Source organism: Lagopus muta, chromosome 4 (genome assembly GCF_023343835.1).
Source record: "Lagopus muta isolate bLagMut1 chromosome 4, bLagMut1 primary, whole genome shotgun sequence".
Lineage (NCBI taxonomy): Eukaryota > Metazoa > Chordata > Aves > Galliformes > Phasianidae > Lagopus > Lagopus muta.
In genome coordinates this window covers 53,640,015-53,656,791 of record NC_064436.1, presented here as the reverse complement: position 1 = coordinate 53,656,791, position 16,777 = coordinate 53,640,015, and the positions used below count along the sequence as shown (strand labels likewise).

The 16,777-nt window shown below is 40.6% G+C and overlaps 1 protein-coding gene across 3 annotated transcripts in view; it reads left to right on the top strand.

Annotated features, from left to right (window-relative positions):
• SLC34A2 (solute carrier family 34 member 2) overlaps positions 1 to 16,777 on the top strand; it is a 53,047-nt gene that overhangs the window by 27,017 nt on the left and 9,253 nt on the right. For all 3 annotated transcript variants that reach the window (XR_007376675.1, XM_048942958.1, XM_048942959.1), the window contains 9 exons: positions 3,593 to 3,648; positions 8,964 to 9,072; positions 9,174 to 9,311; positions 9,797 to 9,925; positions 10,754 to 10,897; positions 11,516 to 11,627; positions 13,204 to 13,399; positions 13,992 to 14,087; positions 16,604 to 16,724. Coding sequence is in view for 2 of the 3 variants with exons in the window: in XM_048942958.1 (XP_048798915.1) it covers positions 8,967 to 9,072; positions 9,174 to 9,311; positions 9,797 to 9,925; positions 10,754 to 10,897; positions 11,516 to 11,627; positions 13,204 to 13,399; positions 13,992 to 14,087; positions 16,604 to 16,724 (1,042 nt within the window). In the remaining variant the exon portion in view is untranslated. The remainder of the gene's footprint in view (positions 1 to 3,592; positions 3,649 to 8,963; positions 9,073 to 9,173; positions 9,312 to 9,796; positions 9,926 to 10,753; positions 10,898 to 11,515; positions 11,628 to 13,203; positions 13,400 to 13,991; positions 14,088 to 16,603; positions 16,725 to 16,777) is intronic.

Genomic DNA, 16,777 nt, shown 5'->3' with positions numbered 1-16,777 from the left:
GAGTCCCTCTTTCCTTTCAAAAACATCTATCTGTCTAAAGCTGTTGGCCATACTCGTCCTTCGTAAGAACTGTTCGTGTGTTGAAATATTTCTTTCCCCTTTAATTTATGAAAGCCCTTCCTGTAGTTTTTGTGACTCCTTCACATTTTGTTTCACCCATTCCTGGCACTGACTCTGTTGAATGTGATTTCTTTATGACTCTACTTGCTACTCAGCTCCAGAAGTATGCTAACTACAGAATCTCCATTAATTATTTTACCTATCATTGATGTGAGAGACAACAAACTATACAGTATTGTAATTCATAACCTTGAGATAGGTTTCAAACTCTTTATATGTTGGATCAAGAGCTTTCTTATTGCTGTCATAGTAGTCAGGAGTTCTTTATTATCTCTGACTATTGTAGAAACGCTGGGCAAAAATTCTCAGGAATGCATCTACACCCACCAGATGACTTCCTGGTAGACACCGAAGTCTCAAAGACAAATTTACACTTCCTAATGGGATGTAAGTGTGTTAATCAACTGCAAAGTTTTAGCATTTATGAACGTTCTTTAACAAAAAGAATGGGGCATCCTATATAACACCAGGGACAGAGTCTGCTGCAAATATTGATCCCAGCTGTACATCAGTGTGGAATTTCAAAATCACAGTGCATATCTGACTGTGCTTTTTCATTAACAAACTGCATTGTTAAGATGTTTACATGTCAAATACATTTCAGACAACAGAGAAAACCAGGGCTTGAACTCTTTTCAGTAACTGCAGGTTGCAAGAATGTTCTCCTCAGCTGACTAGGGCTAAGTCCTTAGCTAAATAACTGTTGTAGTTGTAATTAGTCTTTAAGTCTGCACTGATCTCTTTTTAATGCTTTGTGTCTTTACGGACCTGCAAGAGGAAAGACTAATTTAAACTAATGCAGTTCCCAAATACAGATGGCTACATTTGTTCAAGGTTTCAAAACAAGTTAAAATGTACAATGTTGTTTCCAAATGCTGGAAGTAATACCACTCTTCAGTAAAGAGCCATACAGTTGTTTCCTTGTGTCTCAACGTGTCAAAGATCTGGTGTTTAGCTCTACATTCTTTGGATTTATGGAACATTGAATATTAAAGTGTCAGATGAACATTTTCTCTCTTGATACTAGCTAAGTCTTGATCATGCCTGCTGTCTTCTTAAGCTGTGTCTACTAAAAGAGTAGACTTGATCATGTGAATTTTGTTGTTCTTGAAAACACATCTTCAGCTACTCTGATACCTTGATACCTTTGCAGGATGGGATGACCATTTATGTTACTTGCCTTTAATTATTTAAATTTTGTTATGACTTAGGTACAGTGGTTTTCTATACTAAGGCCTGGGTTTTAAAGATGTACAGGGTCAACCCCTTGCCAGCAAATTTCCCATTTGTTTGGGAAAACTGTAAGAGAACTTGCAGAGATGATACCTCTTTTGCAGACACATATCCCTCCTGTGTGATGGCTTCCTGCAAAACAGAACAGCACCTGGACAGAGTTCAGCTCATGCTGAATTTGCACGTGCCAGGAATTTTTTCTTGTTCTCTGTTTGAGATGTTACCTGTGGTTGCACCTCCTGTAACCCATACTGTCTCTGGTGAGTTTTAGGCTGGTGTAGGTTGATTGCAAGAAACTGCAGAGTAATTTAGCACCTTTGTAATAGGAAGTAGTAACTCTTGACATTTACTTGAATGTTTTGTTCTAGAAAACATTCTCTATCCAGGAGTGTTTTTTGGTATAAGGTCTGTGGCCTCTAGAGGGGGAAAAAAGAACTAAATTGGTGTTCGGTAGCATCATCTCTTGAATCTGTTCCTGAAGAATGAAAATTTAGTGCATTGGGCTATAGCTCTCACTGCTTGGTATCTTGTGAAGTGTTTAATCCTCTTCTCCTTTGATCCTGAATGAGGCAAAGGCTCCTGTCAACGAACACCCTCCTTCATGCCTTGAGACTCCATATGGAGGCTCTGAAAGCAGAAAACTAGCCCCAGGCTGCCAGAGGCAGACCCTGCATTGCCTGCCTCTCCGTAAGTGACTAGGTTTTTCTTTCAAAATTTTTTTGGAAACATGATGAGTCTGATCCCAGCCTAAAACATTAACATGGTCAGTGCATAATATTGTGCTTAGCAAATGAACAGCCTCGGAATAAAAATCCTGTCTTAAGACGTCATCACACGTGAATGAGTCCCAGCCTGGCACTGTAAAGGTGAGCATCTCGTCACTTCTCACCGTCAGAGCTGGGTTTCACAAACAGTGACTCAGAGGAGAATAAACCACAGCTTACAGAATTAGAAGGATTCCCAGTCAAAAGTTTCAGCTACTTCTGAGGTGGAGGTCATCAATCACAAACAACTATTTTTATAGGCAGCGTTAAAGGACAGTTTTGTTAAAAGAACGGAGCCTCTGAAAATGGACCTTGAGGCCATTTCCTAGCACTTCTTCCCCACTTCAGGCTATTTTCAAGTCCCCGTGGGCTCCAACATCACCTATAATCAGGGTAAAGGCAGCGGTTAGCTTTACACCAGCAGGTGCTCTGCGATTCTGCAGATGGGGCTGTGGAGGCTTTGCAGGCACCACTTACACATACTAAACATTTCTGAGACCGATGTAGGTGAGGAGCAGGTTCTGGCCCCCAGCCCCAAAGGCTGGGTGTCTATTAGGTTGAAAGGTGCAAAAAGCAAGAGTTTTATTTTTCTCTCCGAGTTACTGAGTCACTGAGCTGCAAGGAGATAGCACTGCATAGGTACAGACGAAGCAGACCTGCTGATTCAGTTGCTGCTTTACAGCTTACTTTCTCAATACAGATTGCCTGCTGAAAAAGTAAAAATTCAAAGAGAATAAAGATATGGTGCCTGAGATAGCCCCTCAAGTTCCCCATTAAAATCATCAGTAAAATATTGATTTGTGCCTTCTTGGTAATAGCTTACTGTATTTATTGGGTAACATATCTCTTTATTGTAATCTTCCTTGATAGTGCTCCGAACGCAGTTATCAAAGGTGTCCTCATATCTTTAACTCATTTATAATGAGAACCATAGCCAAAATGCTAATGAACTCTCCTTAATCGTAAACACGGAGCACTGATAAGAAGGAAATTTCATCCTCTGTTCTCAAAGAAGTTCTTACGTGTTTCCTACTTACACCACGTTTTATCTGATTCCTCTTCACTTCTGTTCTTAGGCAGATTAATAGGCACCCGAACAGGCAAATAACAGTACTGCCACTTCTCTGCATCCTTTTGACAGACTTCTGAGATTGCAAAATATTGTTTGAAAATTACTATTGGAAAAAAGATTACTGAGTGATCAGGCAGACTGCAATTTCTCCGGCTGGAACAAACCGTCCCATAGCACTCACATGAACACATTAGTAACTCTTACTTAAGTGCTGATGGGACGTTTTTTAGAATGTGATAAGTGTGAAATAGCCTGTAGTTTTATCACTCTCGGTTGCTGCCCACTCCTTTTGAAAAAGGGTTGATCGTGATTACTGAGGTAGGCACTGCCTTCGGACTGTAAAAATGTTACTGCGTAATGATGAAAGCAAACTTTGCTCAACACCTGTCTATATATATTGCAGGTTGCAGTGGCTGCCCAGTTGGTCCGTTCGCTCTGTTGCCTGGGGAGAAAGAAGTGGTAAGTAAAACCAACTAAGAACAAGGAGTGCTGTGGTTTTTATTTTGTTTTCTTTCTTTCTTCTTCTTCTTTCCCCCCTCCCCCCAAAATTTTAAACTTAATTAGCTTATAAATCAACAGCTCTGCTTTCACAGCTCAAGAAAAAGGCAGCAGAGAGCTAATGTAGGGAGCAGGAGGGGCGTGTGAAATGTCACCCGGTTGGTAGCATTTTCAGCTTGTGTGCTTCACTGCATTTATATTTTAAGGAAGCAATAACAAACTGTAATTCTAAAAGCAAACTTTGCTACTTTTTGTTTGCAAGTAACTAGTTGCTATTTTAATTAAATATCACAGGAAAAGACCCAGTGTATTTGCAGCTGTCACTAGCAAAACCAACAAAAACACAAGTAATAACTGCCTATAAGATAAGATGTTATTGTTTTCAGTATTATTTGGATTGAAAAGTGGTGAGATTTTAAGTCACGGTGGTACTGGATACTGGAAAATGCCCGGGATATGATTAATGAAACATTGGAATGAAATACTGTCGGTCCATGTGCTGGCGCAGATAGCCGCAGTGTGTGCAGCACTACGGCAGGGCCAGGCTATTCTCCACGGAAACATTTTCTTATGCTAATTCAGTTTGATACACTGGGGTAGAAGGAATACATTAGTCTAATGCAGTTAGCTCAACTAATGTGACAGTAGACAGAAATCAGCTGGTTTCTCAGTAACTTTTATTAGCAGCTCTTCCATTAGATCAGTAAGTCTTTTTAATGTCATTATTCTTTCCTCTCCAATCTTTGCTGTGTGTTTTTGTCTTTGGGATGGGGTAATTTGTTGGGTTTCCTTATTGCTGGGGACATTTTTTTGTTGTTGTTGTTGCTTTATTCTAGAAAAAGAAATTGTTTGATTTAAATAAATACCTCCTGGGATTTACAAGCAGGTCGCTGAAGTTTCTCCATTCTGGCTCTTAAGTGGCATTGTTTGGTGCTTTGCCGGTTGTGAATGCTAAAACTAATGTTTGGGATTTATTTTCTCTCTGCAGTAGCTTAGACATCAGTTTTCTTCTTAGTTTTATCTATTTTTTAGCTTTGCCATGTATTAGATGTGAGAAAAAAAGAGTCAGAGATGCATAGGAATAGAGCAGTGAGTACAATGCTGACTTTTTTTCCAGCTTTCACACATCCTTTTTTTTCTCATTTGCTGCTACATTAGTTGAAAACTCACACAGTGGCTGAGCCTGCTGTCTTATTCAGAGAAAAAGCCCCAAGGAGGTGCCAGGGCAGAGATGAGGTTTGCTCTGAGGCTGGATGCTATCTGGCATTTATTTACCCAATTTTCTCTTCTGCTGCACTTGGGGCTTTGTGGCTGCAATGGGCACTAGGGTACAACTGTCAAGTAATGTAAAGAAACTAAATTAATTTGTGCTGGCTAAGGTCTTTCCCTCCCCCTCTCAATATGATTTGCTTCTCTGTCTGAGATGATACATTTTGAGGAAAAGCTGTATTTCTTCCAACTGTACATAAGAAGGATTGCTGTTTAGCTGTGTATTTACTGCTATGAAATATGTGTTGCATATAATCTTTACTAAATTATACAGTTGGATCTTAGATTAGCTGGTAAATGTCTAAAAAAACTGCAGCATGGTCTGGATGGCAAAAAGTGGTACGTGCTTGTGGGAATGCTGGGAGAGAAGTGTGGAGAGTCTCGCTGAAGCCAAAGCTTGATTTGGAGCTGCTTAAGCAATCTGGGGATTTTTTATTTCCCCAGAAAAACCTGATTTTGTTGGGTCTGTTCCCGTAGGTGAGATGTGTTCCAGGCTCACAGCTCTGTAGTTCTCACGTGGGCACAACCTGCCCTTTGAGTGGATGGTCACGGGTGGAGAGGTACAAACAATACTGTCCAGGCATGTGCAAATGGAACTTAATATTTTCTGTGTTAAGCCCAACAAAATAAACAGATTTGTCGCTGCTGCTGCTTTAAGACAGAATAGCACTGACACACAGCCGTACAGCAGCAGCAGCAGCACTGTTACAGCTGTGCAGTGGCTGGGGACGGCAGTGCGGGCGCTGCGTAACGCCAAGCGTCGCTCTTGTCCTTCCCTGGACTTCAACTCTGACGTGCAGCAGTAAGGGAGAGAACATGGCTCTGACTTCATACCTCTCACGTTTTCTTGCAGCATTTGTTCCCTCCGTTTATGCTGATCTCCCCCTGAGGAGCAGGAGGTTTCAGTTTCCTTTGCAGCCAGAAAGGACGTCATATACAGTTAGCATTTTCCGAAGGAGAGGAAAGACTATACCTGCTGTGCCGTGGTGTGAGAGGCTTTGCCGCACGGCTTGCTGGCACAGGCTGGGTTACAGCCTCATGGCGTTAGCTTTCAGCCCTTTGCAATATGCATAGTGCGCTGTGACCTGCCACTTTCGGGTGAAATCAGGCTCCTGTTTCAGCACAGCACTGAGCAGCGTAACCAGCCTGTGCCCAGGGCCTAGCTGAGCTCCTCCTGGCAGCCTGTGTGGGCACAGGCCTGTCCTCTACACATTCTCTAACATGTTCCTTCACAGTTGTCATCAGTGCTCAAGAGGAAACGACTATTGGTGTTTTCATAGTGTACAATGGTGCTGGGACTGACATCAACTAATCCAAGGGACAGGGAGCGATGTGGGCAGCCCCGTCACTCTGTGCTCCTCCACAACATCTGGATTGTCTTCCGTATGTTTTTCTCAAGATACTGACATTTGTATTGAGGTCAAGAAAGAGTTGTTTGAAGGGAAAATTGCATCCTTGTAGTGCAGCGATCAATTAACAGTAAGTTGCAGTGGCCAGGACTCTGACAACTGCAGTATCAGGTGTAAGTTATCAGCTATAAGTTATCTTCTCTGCTGTTTTGTTTAACAATACCTGGGATCTGGAGAAAGCTGGCAGTCTGGGTGGCACTGCAGGGGTCTGTGTAGGTATGCTTCTGTCCATCCTGATAGCAGTTGTGTGGAATTGGGGTTCAAGGAACACCACTGCAAGCCCAGCCGCACAAGGCAAATACTGTTAGGGTGTCCAGTACTCAAGTCTACCTTAACAAATCTGAGGTTGACCAGGACTTATATGAATAATTATATAAACATAATCATAAAAAAAACTTGTACCACAGAAGTGCTCAATTCTCATTCTAGTGTATTTAATCATATAAAGCAAAAACAATAATAATACATGACGTACCTGTGGAATCCTGAGCACCTCAGGAACATGAGTGATGTTTATTAAGATGCCTTGCTGAATTCTTGAGCTGGAAGAGTTTATGTAGGAGAACCACAGGTTGCTTTTCTGCCAAAGTTTTCAAGCTCCAGTTTCTGTAACAAATGCATCAATTCAGTTTCCATACTCCAGTCATGCAGGCTGAATCTTTCATTTCCGTTATCAGAAGAGCTGTAAAAATACTGATGACCTCCTGGACTGGTGCTATTTAGTATATCCTGTATTTCTCCGTGGCAAGGAGTATGTTGGCAATACAACTTTGTACCTGATTTTCCAATGCATTTTCATGATTGCATTTCACTTAAGGAGCATTTGTGCTGAGCAGTTACGCTTCTTCTTCATAGCTCTTTGAATGCTGAATGTGTATGACTAAAACTTGTTTGACAAGACTGAGGTGTTCTGGCACAGGTGGGGCTTGGAGGTTGTTCTGGCGTGGATGAAAATACCAGAATTTGCTCCAAGCAGATGAAAAACCTTGTTGAAACAAGCGAGAGCAATTTTCCTCCATTTATTCTGAGATCTTGGCGTGTCTTAGGAATTGCGCTGGATCTCATGCCACTGATAACAAATGTGCAAAAGTATATCTTTTGCTAATGATCTTTTGCTACCCTTCCTGCTAATGTGGAAGGGTAGAAATTCTTAACATGGGAAGTGGCAGAAAACAGTAACTTGCTACAGTGGTATATTGTTAGTGTTGTCTGTGCCTTTTCCTTCCCAGCTGTAGGAGTAGGGATGTGTGGCTGTTAACATGGGCAGGGACAAAACATCAGCTACCAAAATGATTATGATTAAACAAATGATTAATTATACTCCCCAAGAGTGGCTGCTAACCACAGCCGAGCCTTGTTTATGGGTGTATGATATGGACACCTGCCCTTGAAGGTTGGGGGCAGGTGCTTTGTTTATGAGGAATGTTGCAGGCAAATGTGCTCACCTTTGTTTCAGCCATGTGGGTGCAAGACATGGCAGCCAGCAGGTATGGTGGAGATGGTGGGAGAAACAGGTCCCATGGTGAGGCTTTTCTGTGTAGGGTTCACTTCTCCCATTCTTTCCACTGGATTTTGGGTCATATTGGCTGGGCCAACCAATGGCATTACAAGCCTGGGAGCATGAAAATATTATCATGTATCGCCTAGGAGCCCTGTGATCACCTTGCCCCTCTCTGGCTCCCTGTGTTGCTGAAGTAAATGGTTTGAATCTTCCAAGTTTTGGTGCAAGAAACATCTGCCTCCCCAGATCTTGCCTGGCCTTGGACTGCCGCATGTTCTTGTAGCTCTGCTTTTACTTAGACCAGCAGGATTTGGCCACGTGATTTCTTATTTTGATGATGTTTGATTATTGGACAATATTACAATGAATTCTAAATGCTTGACTTAAAAAGGGGTCAGAAAGGAAGCGGTTCACAAATAGAGCCTGTATGAGCTGACTGAAACTGAAGCTGCAAATACAGACCTGCAAATACAGTCCTGAAAATGGCCACTGCTATTCGATGATGCTCTTGTCTGGTCCTTCAGCAGGGATTGCTCTGGAGCTTCTGGAGCTTGGGTCTTCCTTCAAATTGTCCAGGATCACTTTGCCATCCACCCTTCCACAAGAATGAACCAGTAAAGGCTTCAAGATCAATCAAAAAATCATCAAGAAGATTTTTTTTTTAGCATATTTGACCACCCAAAGTAGGGGAAGAATGAATTACCAGTTTGGTAATATGTCAAAACCTGAAGATGGGAGAAAGTAAAGCTTTTTGCTGAAGGAAGATAAAATGAGTTAGAGAAATGCTTAAGGTTTGCAAGGTTAAGCCAAGAGAAAACTTAGCTTTCATGCCAGTTGAAAGTGAACAAAAATTCAGACATACATATATATAAAATTTTGTAAATTGTGCAAATGAAATCAACAGTGTGATTTCAAAATTAATTAAGATATCAATTTCACAAATAAAGGAATAATTCAGAAAGATCAGTAAAAATCTGTGTTCGAAGACAAGTTGCTTCCATTCCATCTCTTTTAATCATGTTTTTCACATACCTTGTTGTAAGCTGTATTTGTTGCCTGCACACAAATTTTAATCAGCTCTACTTTATTGGTCACAGATCATGGCTCCTTGGCCTGAGGTAGACAAGCCTGAAACCAATAACTATATTGGTGATTCCTCCAAACAAAACCAGAACGTGCCTGGAAAAGAAGGAGAAAATCACAAAGGTAAGTTGTGTTGACCTGCAGGTTACAGAAATATGTATGCTTGAGGCTCCTTGGAGAAGAGATAAAATAATTAAAACATTTTTAATGTTCTGTTTCATCAGGGAACGTGGCTTCACTTGGAAACAAAGTGGAAATTCAACCTGCATTTTCCACAATAGCATTGATAGATGAGACAAGGCAAGAAGAAGAAGACCCATGGGCTCTGCCAGAACTGCAGGACACTGGAGTCAAGTGGTCAGGTAGACAGTTCTCAGTAAATAAGTTATGTGCACTTATTTTTTCCGTGATTTCTGATGTCTGAATTTAGGATTTGAGCAGTTTTCAGATGTAGACTCTACACTTTGTCTCATGTTCCCCTGTGGTGAAGCTGGGATATGACATTCTGGCTGCTAATAAGGAGTTGGAAACCATACTGCTTACCCTCCTTAACGCACAAGGGGATATATGGAAAACAATCTAAAAGTAGTGTGATCTTATTTTCAGGCTCATATTGAACTTTCTTTATTCAGTAAGATGAATGTGTAAAACTAAGGGCCAGTCTAAGACTTCATTAGGTAAATGAACTGTCTGCTTCTGCAGTTAAAATTTGGATTAAGAAGAGCAATTTTGGATTTAATTACATGCAGGAGTCACAACACTGTACTTAGCTCCATAGCCTCTTCTTCTGCACTAAACTGTAGATAAATGAACATGTTTCTTTATGCACAATGCATTTGTTTTACAGAACTGGATAGAAAAGGAAAGATTATTCGTGTACTCTATGGAATAGGAAAGTTTATTATGTTGCTTGGATTACTCTACATGTTCGTGTGTTCTCTGGATATACTGAGCTCTGCTTTTCAACTAGTAGGAGGTATGAAAATACATTTAAAGTATCAAAAATAAGCTATGAATGGGGCAGTAAATCTCATCTGAATCACTAAATTGCAAGTATCACTCTTAAAGATCATATGACAGATTTACGTGTAGAGATGTAGGTTTAGAAGGAAGTATCTCTGCGTGAAGACTGACCTTCCTCTGTGTGAAAGGACCTTTGTTTCTAAGTTTCCAAACAGCTGTCGATGAAGAGATTGATCTCAATTTCTTAGGAAGCTCTGTTACTTTAGTGACAGAAGCATTCAGCGCTGAAATGTCCCCTAAGTCATTCAAAGATGAAAATTGTTGAAATATAATTTCACATTTACCTTTCTTTAAGGGTTGAATTTGGCTCACGGATTCAGAAGTGGCTATCAAATAAATATGTGAGCTTTTTTAGAATTTTTTTCTGGATTTTTGGCAACCTAGAAAGCTACAGGAACAGTATTACTCAGAATTATTAAAATAACTCTTCTTGACATGGTAACCAAAAATCATCAAGGCAGTAATAGCATTTAAATCTGTGCATATGTGCTTTTTTACTCTACAGTCTTTACTCTTTTGCTAGTTTTATATGGTTTTCTGCGGAATTCACTGGAACTTGTGTAGTCACTGAAATGAGAGAATATAAGGCATATAACTGATAAACTGAGACTTCAGAACCTGAATTTGGATCCTTGGGCTACATCACCTTGTACATTTTTCTGCTTGCAAGCATGCATGCATATGTATCATGTTAAATTGTTGCATGGTCTTCTACTAAATGCTCTGCTAATTCCTATTGACTTCACCTTGTACTCCTCTCACTGAGAATATGTTTTGGTAGGTAAAGCAGCAGGGGACATTTTTAAAGATGATTCAGTGCTCTCTAATCCTGTTGCGGGGCTGGTGATAGGAGTTTTGGTGACTGTGATGGTCCAGAGCTCCAGCACTTCTTCATCCATTATCGTCAGCATGGTGTCCTCTACACGTAAGTCTGCTTGCTGTGTCTTCCTGGAAATCACCCATAAATCTTGGTGCAGCATGTAACTGTCCCCACCTGTGTTGAAGTTGTAAAAGCATTGAATTTAAGGGTAGGGATTGCAGGAAGACTTTCGCTGCTGATGCCTTTGATATTAAAAAAAAAAGAGAGAGAGAGAGATAAAGTTAATTTGCTGCAGAAAACAGTGAAATAATGTTCATAACTGCAGTGAAAATCACTGGAAACATTGGCATTGAATGTACTAAGTTTGGAAGTACCCACATACCTTTCTTGTGTTAACCAGTTACAGAATTTTGTTTCTGGCAACATTTCAAAATTCTTTAGAAAGAGGGTTATGCCTAGGGAAGAAGAGACAGTTGCTCTGTCCATCAAATGTCTGATGAAAAGAGATAACAAGGGGCTACAGTGGGGATCACGAGACTGTTGGAATGGCATGTTCCTGAGGGGCGTGGTTAAAGCACACATATCTGCAATGGAGTCCCTTATTCCAGTGACATTGAAGAGAGTCTGTTCCTGTGGCCTTAAATAGGTTAATTTTTACTGGATCAAATAGCTCAGAGATGATCTCATTTTTTTTCATTCAATGCTTCATTTTCTACTTTCTAGTGCTGACTGTACAATCAGCTATTCCTATCATTATGGGGGCAAACATTGGTACCTCAGTTACAAACACAATTGTGGCGCTCATGCAAGCCGGGGACAGGAATGAATTTAGAAGGTATTGTACTTAAACATTAGATCTGAAAAGTTGCTTTTCTTCCTTCTTAGTAAATTTTCTTCTATATTGCCTTAGTAAGTTTTCTTCTACTACAGCCATTTAATCCTATTGTCCAGAAGTTGAATGTCTGGTTATGAAAGCTGCAAGCAAACTTCTAAAGCAACTTTTATGACCTCTAAATCTCCATGGAGATATTAAAAAAAAAAAAAAAAAAAAATCCTGTTTTTCTTTGTCATAAGGAAGTAAAGAAGTCAATTCTGTGATTTTCTTTCAGAGGATAGCAAATTGTAAGCTGTCATCATTCCTGCCGTGGCCAAAGTAGAATACCTAGGTGTATGGTTTCACATACTTGAAGAAAAGCGTATTGTTCCTTCAAATTTTTGTGGTTTTATAAAAGTCCATCATTTTTAATAGAATCTTACACAAGGATAAAGTTTCAGACAGCTTCCAGGACATCACCCACCTTTATTTACCTGTTAATTATAGGAGTTAGTAGATTGATATTACACTATTTTGATTGTTCTACTTAAGAGAGACATCAGTGTTCAAAGTTTTGGAAGTCTACAACAGACAAAAGATGGTAACCATAGAAAATATGATGTGTTCTGGCAGTCATGTTATAACAAGTCTGCCATTTGGCATTATCATTGAGAGTTCGTGGCAGCAAACTTCGGAGGGATATGGGGCTTTGGTACCTTATCATTTATGACATAGTGAACATATGAAGTACCAAAGCATACTTCTACAAGACTTGCTGTCCTTGTTTGTGTTGGACTTAAACTCCAGTGACAAAGTAGCCCATTTGTTTTGGGCCAGGTAAAAAAAAAAAGTTAAATAAGTTGATTTCATTGTAACCTTTAACAACCACTTTGGTCTCTAAATACTTTCGTTGTCCTACTTTGAGCCTTCCACCTAATTTCCCCTCAAGCAATTTGGAACGTAAATTGCAGGATTACCATTTCAAGGAATATTTCCTCCACATTTTCTCCCTTTTCAATGCTTAATTTAAGGAGTTATATTTTAAAACAAATATAGGCAGGTTGCACAGAATTAAGAGCTATTAGGAAACAGCTATTAGGAATGTGGGAAAGAGTGCCCTTGAGGAAACAGTTGTGGCTCTTCAGGTTGTGGAGGACAAGCTGGGAAGACAAAATTGCATTTTGCAAGAACATGTGAGAGGGCTGCAAAGAGCCACTTCTGCATGAGTCAGGTAGAATAAGTCCTGGAGGCAAATCCTGTTTCAGGATCAAAAAAATATCAAAAATAGGAGAGAGGCAAGATGAATGTAGGCTATACAGCCACTCTTCAACTGCGTACTGTTAGCAGCCTTCTGTTAAGGATCACTTGTCTTTCCTAGTTTTTTCTTGTTTCAGTGACCTTAGCTGACTCTTTTGCTTGGTTAACAGTTTGGAGAAAATGTGGAGCTCTGTAATAAAGCTGCCATTTTCTGGGACCTTAGAAATGAAATAATGCCTGCCTTGAGATTGGCTTCATCTCCACTTCTATGATTTCATATTTAAGTGGAAGTTGTGCACATATTGTTTAATTAAAAGCAGTTCTATTTTTTAATTTCTAGGGCCTTTGCTGGGGCAACAATTCATGATTTCTTTAACTGGCTTGCTGTGTTTGCATTGTTGCCCATTGAAGTCATTTCTGGCTATCTTTACCATCTCACCAATGTTATAGTTGAGTCCTTTCATCTTGAAAGTGGTGATGATGCCCCTGAGCTACTAAAAGTCATCACAGACCCTTTTACAAAGCTCATCATTGAGGTAAGCTTTTTAGGTCTTAAATTAAGCTGCTACACAGAGAGCCCTAGCTCCATATTTCCCATTTCTATTTCCCCCACATTTCATCTTAGTGAGGACGGACCTCACTAGGAGGGCTGGGATTGCAGGTGACACATAGGATGGGTGGAGTATCAGACTATTGCATAGGCACTGGCAGACAATGCTACTTGAGGCAACCTGGCACGTCCGGAAGATCTGCATAAGACTTGAAGAAATAGCATAAATTATGGGAAACTTACACACCATTGGAGGAGCAGCTGGAGGCCAGATGAATTGCATGCCGCTCCTAAAATGGCAGTAAACATGTTTAGGCAGTTATGTCAGTGTAGCTGCTTGAATAAAATGGCTGAGATATGTGTGTGGGTGATTTGGGGAGAATGAGAATTTGGTGTAGAATTTAACCTTCTCTGGCAGTAAAGCCCCTCTTCCTTGTTGGGCAGCAGCTCCAGTGTTAGGGATCGTCTTGGGTGGTTTACATGGTTCAGTTTCCAATGAAAGTTATTATTTGAGTCGAGCTGAACAAAAGTGTATGATGCAAGTTGAAATAATGCTGTTTGTTGTTCTTTCCTTAAAGCTTGATAAATCTGTAATAAATGCAATTGCTACTAATGACGAATCAGCAAAAAACAAAAGCCTGGTAAAGATTTGGTGCGTAACTGAAACCAATGTGGTGAGTATTATGTTAAATTAGTTGTCAGGCTCCTTAGGAAAGATATTACTGATCCGTAGCTGGCTAATACTAATGTGAAATTAGATTTTTAAATGAGTATTTGTTGCAGCAGAAGAATGAACACAATATAATCTAGCATTTTCATCACTTAAACCAAACATGGTATTCCAGTGGTGAGCTGACTTGGATGCTTTAGGTACTGTACCATGCAGGGCTCTGCTTATCAGAATTTGTGGTTTGGGGCCAAGCCTTTCACTTCTTTCACAATCAAATACCTTTAAACTTGGTGCTTTTATCGACTCCCTGAAAGTGCAAAAAGCTGCAATGGAGGACCAAGAAACTTTCTTTTTTGCCACCATTCATCTATCCGATCTGAGCACCTAGTCTAATATGTGCAAGAGTAATCTGCTGGCAGTTGGTTACTTCAGCTTTCTTGGAAAAACTATCCTCAGACAAAGCCTCTCTGGAGCTAAAATCGTTTGATCTTCACCTGTGTAACACTGCAGTATGAAGAAAGTTGTTGCCCAGAGTGAAACCAACGAGTACTTTGGTTGGCCGTGGAGCTGTGTTTGATTTGTGTTGTTCAGCTAAACTAAAAGTAAAGCATTATCTTGGACCTTTACTTGTTAATGTGTATATAAAACTAACTCCTGAAGTCATAATGCACAAGATACTTGAGGACACACAGCAGAGATTAAAATTCAGTGCTTGCATTTTCAGAGGAGCCCAGCTCCTATTGAATGTCTATCCGGATGGCCAGTGAAATGCTAGCTATGGGAGATAGCGGTAGGAGCAGAGCCATGCTAATGTGAAACTCTGCTCGGGTTACCCTGCGGAAGCACTGGGTCTTTAATCCCAGGTAAGGCAGAGACTGGGGCAGACCTGCTGCTTCCAATCCCTTGGCAGCTCTTGGTTGCCCTGTTTGCTGCACTTGCAAGTTCAGCAGGGCCTGAGCCTCCTGCAGTCCTCCCACTGTTAGAAGGCAAGTGATGGCACAGGGAGCATAGGCTGAAGGTTGCATTTCAACACGGATAATTTTTCTGTAGGCGACTGCATTTTGGCTATGTACTACAGCCCCAGTGTACAATCAAATTACAAAGTCACACAAAACCCCTACAAGTTTGAACTGAGCTTGGTTGGGGAAGAGGAAGATATTTAACTGATTTGCATTCCTAGAAAGTTAAATTAATTTCTGGCAAAAATAATCAAATGGATTTACATCAAGGAGGAATGTACGCAGAATGTATTTAAAGCAAAAGATAAGGACAGACATTTCAGTCTGATGAAGCTGCTTTGATACCACATTCTCTGAAAGAATTTCAGAGAACTGTGATGTTTTCAGAAGGCTGGAGGCTAGGTGCTCCATGACGTGGTGGGGCCATCCCTGGCTTTGTCCATCCTGGGCTGCTCTGCATCAGCTGGAAGGGGAATGTGAATGGTGCAACAAAATAGGATCTGATGTGATCTCTTTCCCCATTTCTGAGACAGTATCACTCCAACATATCTTACAGATAACACCTGTTTGGCAGCGTGTAGTTCAGAGTCCATTCTGCTGTTAGCTGTATTGATATGGGGAAGTACAGTTCAGTCATGGAAGTTTCTTAATCTACATAAGGACTTGTGGACTCAGTGTCATCTGGGCTATCAGCTGGAGTTCTTGTAAGCAAGGTTGTATTTCATAAAGAGAAATTCAGGCTCAAGTCAATAGTACTAGTACTAGTCATGATGAAAATGATTAGCTCTTAGAGAATCTTTGAGCTTTAGAAAATAAAGTAGTAGCTGCACATCTACATCTCTGTTTCTACAGATGTGAAAGCAGAGGTTCACAAAGGTGTTGTGACCAACCAATGCTCATTCAGCAGCAGATACTGCACCAGTATTGTGATAGTCTGAGTCACAGTCCTGTGCAATGCTCATCACACCATTTCAGAATCACAGAATCACCAAATGGATGAGGTGGTCAGAGACCATCTTTTCCAACCCCTCTCCATCAGGGATACTCTGAGCAGGGCGCCCAGAAGCACATCCAGGTGGCTTTTGAAGATCTCCAAGGAGGAGACTCCACAGCCTCTGGTCAGTTAACTGCAGTTAAGCTGACAGTAAAGAGGTAGAAATTGCTTTGATCCAAGGAAGTTGTGGCGCTGACTGGAAAGGAATGCCTTTGTCCCGCATCTGCAACCTGATGTGAATTTTTTTCCATGAATCCTGAAATCAGTTATTAAGCTTCTTAGCTCCTGACAACACGGTGCTATGGTTGAAATGATGTAGCGGGTTTGGGAAATATTTTCACCTTAAAAAGTTGTGCTGAACAACTTGAGTGAAAGCACAGCTGTTTATTTGGCGAATAGAAGAAAATGTGCCATGTCATTAACAAGGTACAATTGAGTTACACTCCAGCTTACAAATCTGCCTTTAGTTGGTGAATTCTTGGTTGCAGTAAAAAAAACTAGAATTTTGTATGAGCTCTTAATGAATGTTAGTTGCCTGAAACAACTGCTTTTTCTGGCAATCTTTAGACACTGCAGAATGTCACAATTCCACCTTCAGAGAACTGCACGTCTCCTGAACTTTGTTGGTCAGAAGGAAATGTGACATGGACCTTGAAAAACATATCTGAAACAGAATACATCACTAAATGTAAGTAGTAGAAACATTTTGCCTTTGTACAGAAATACATATTGTTCTAACAG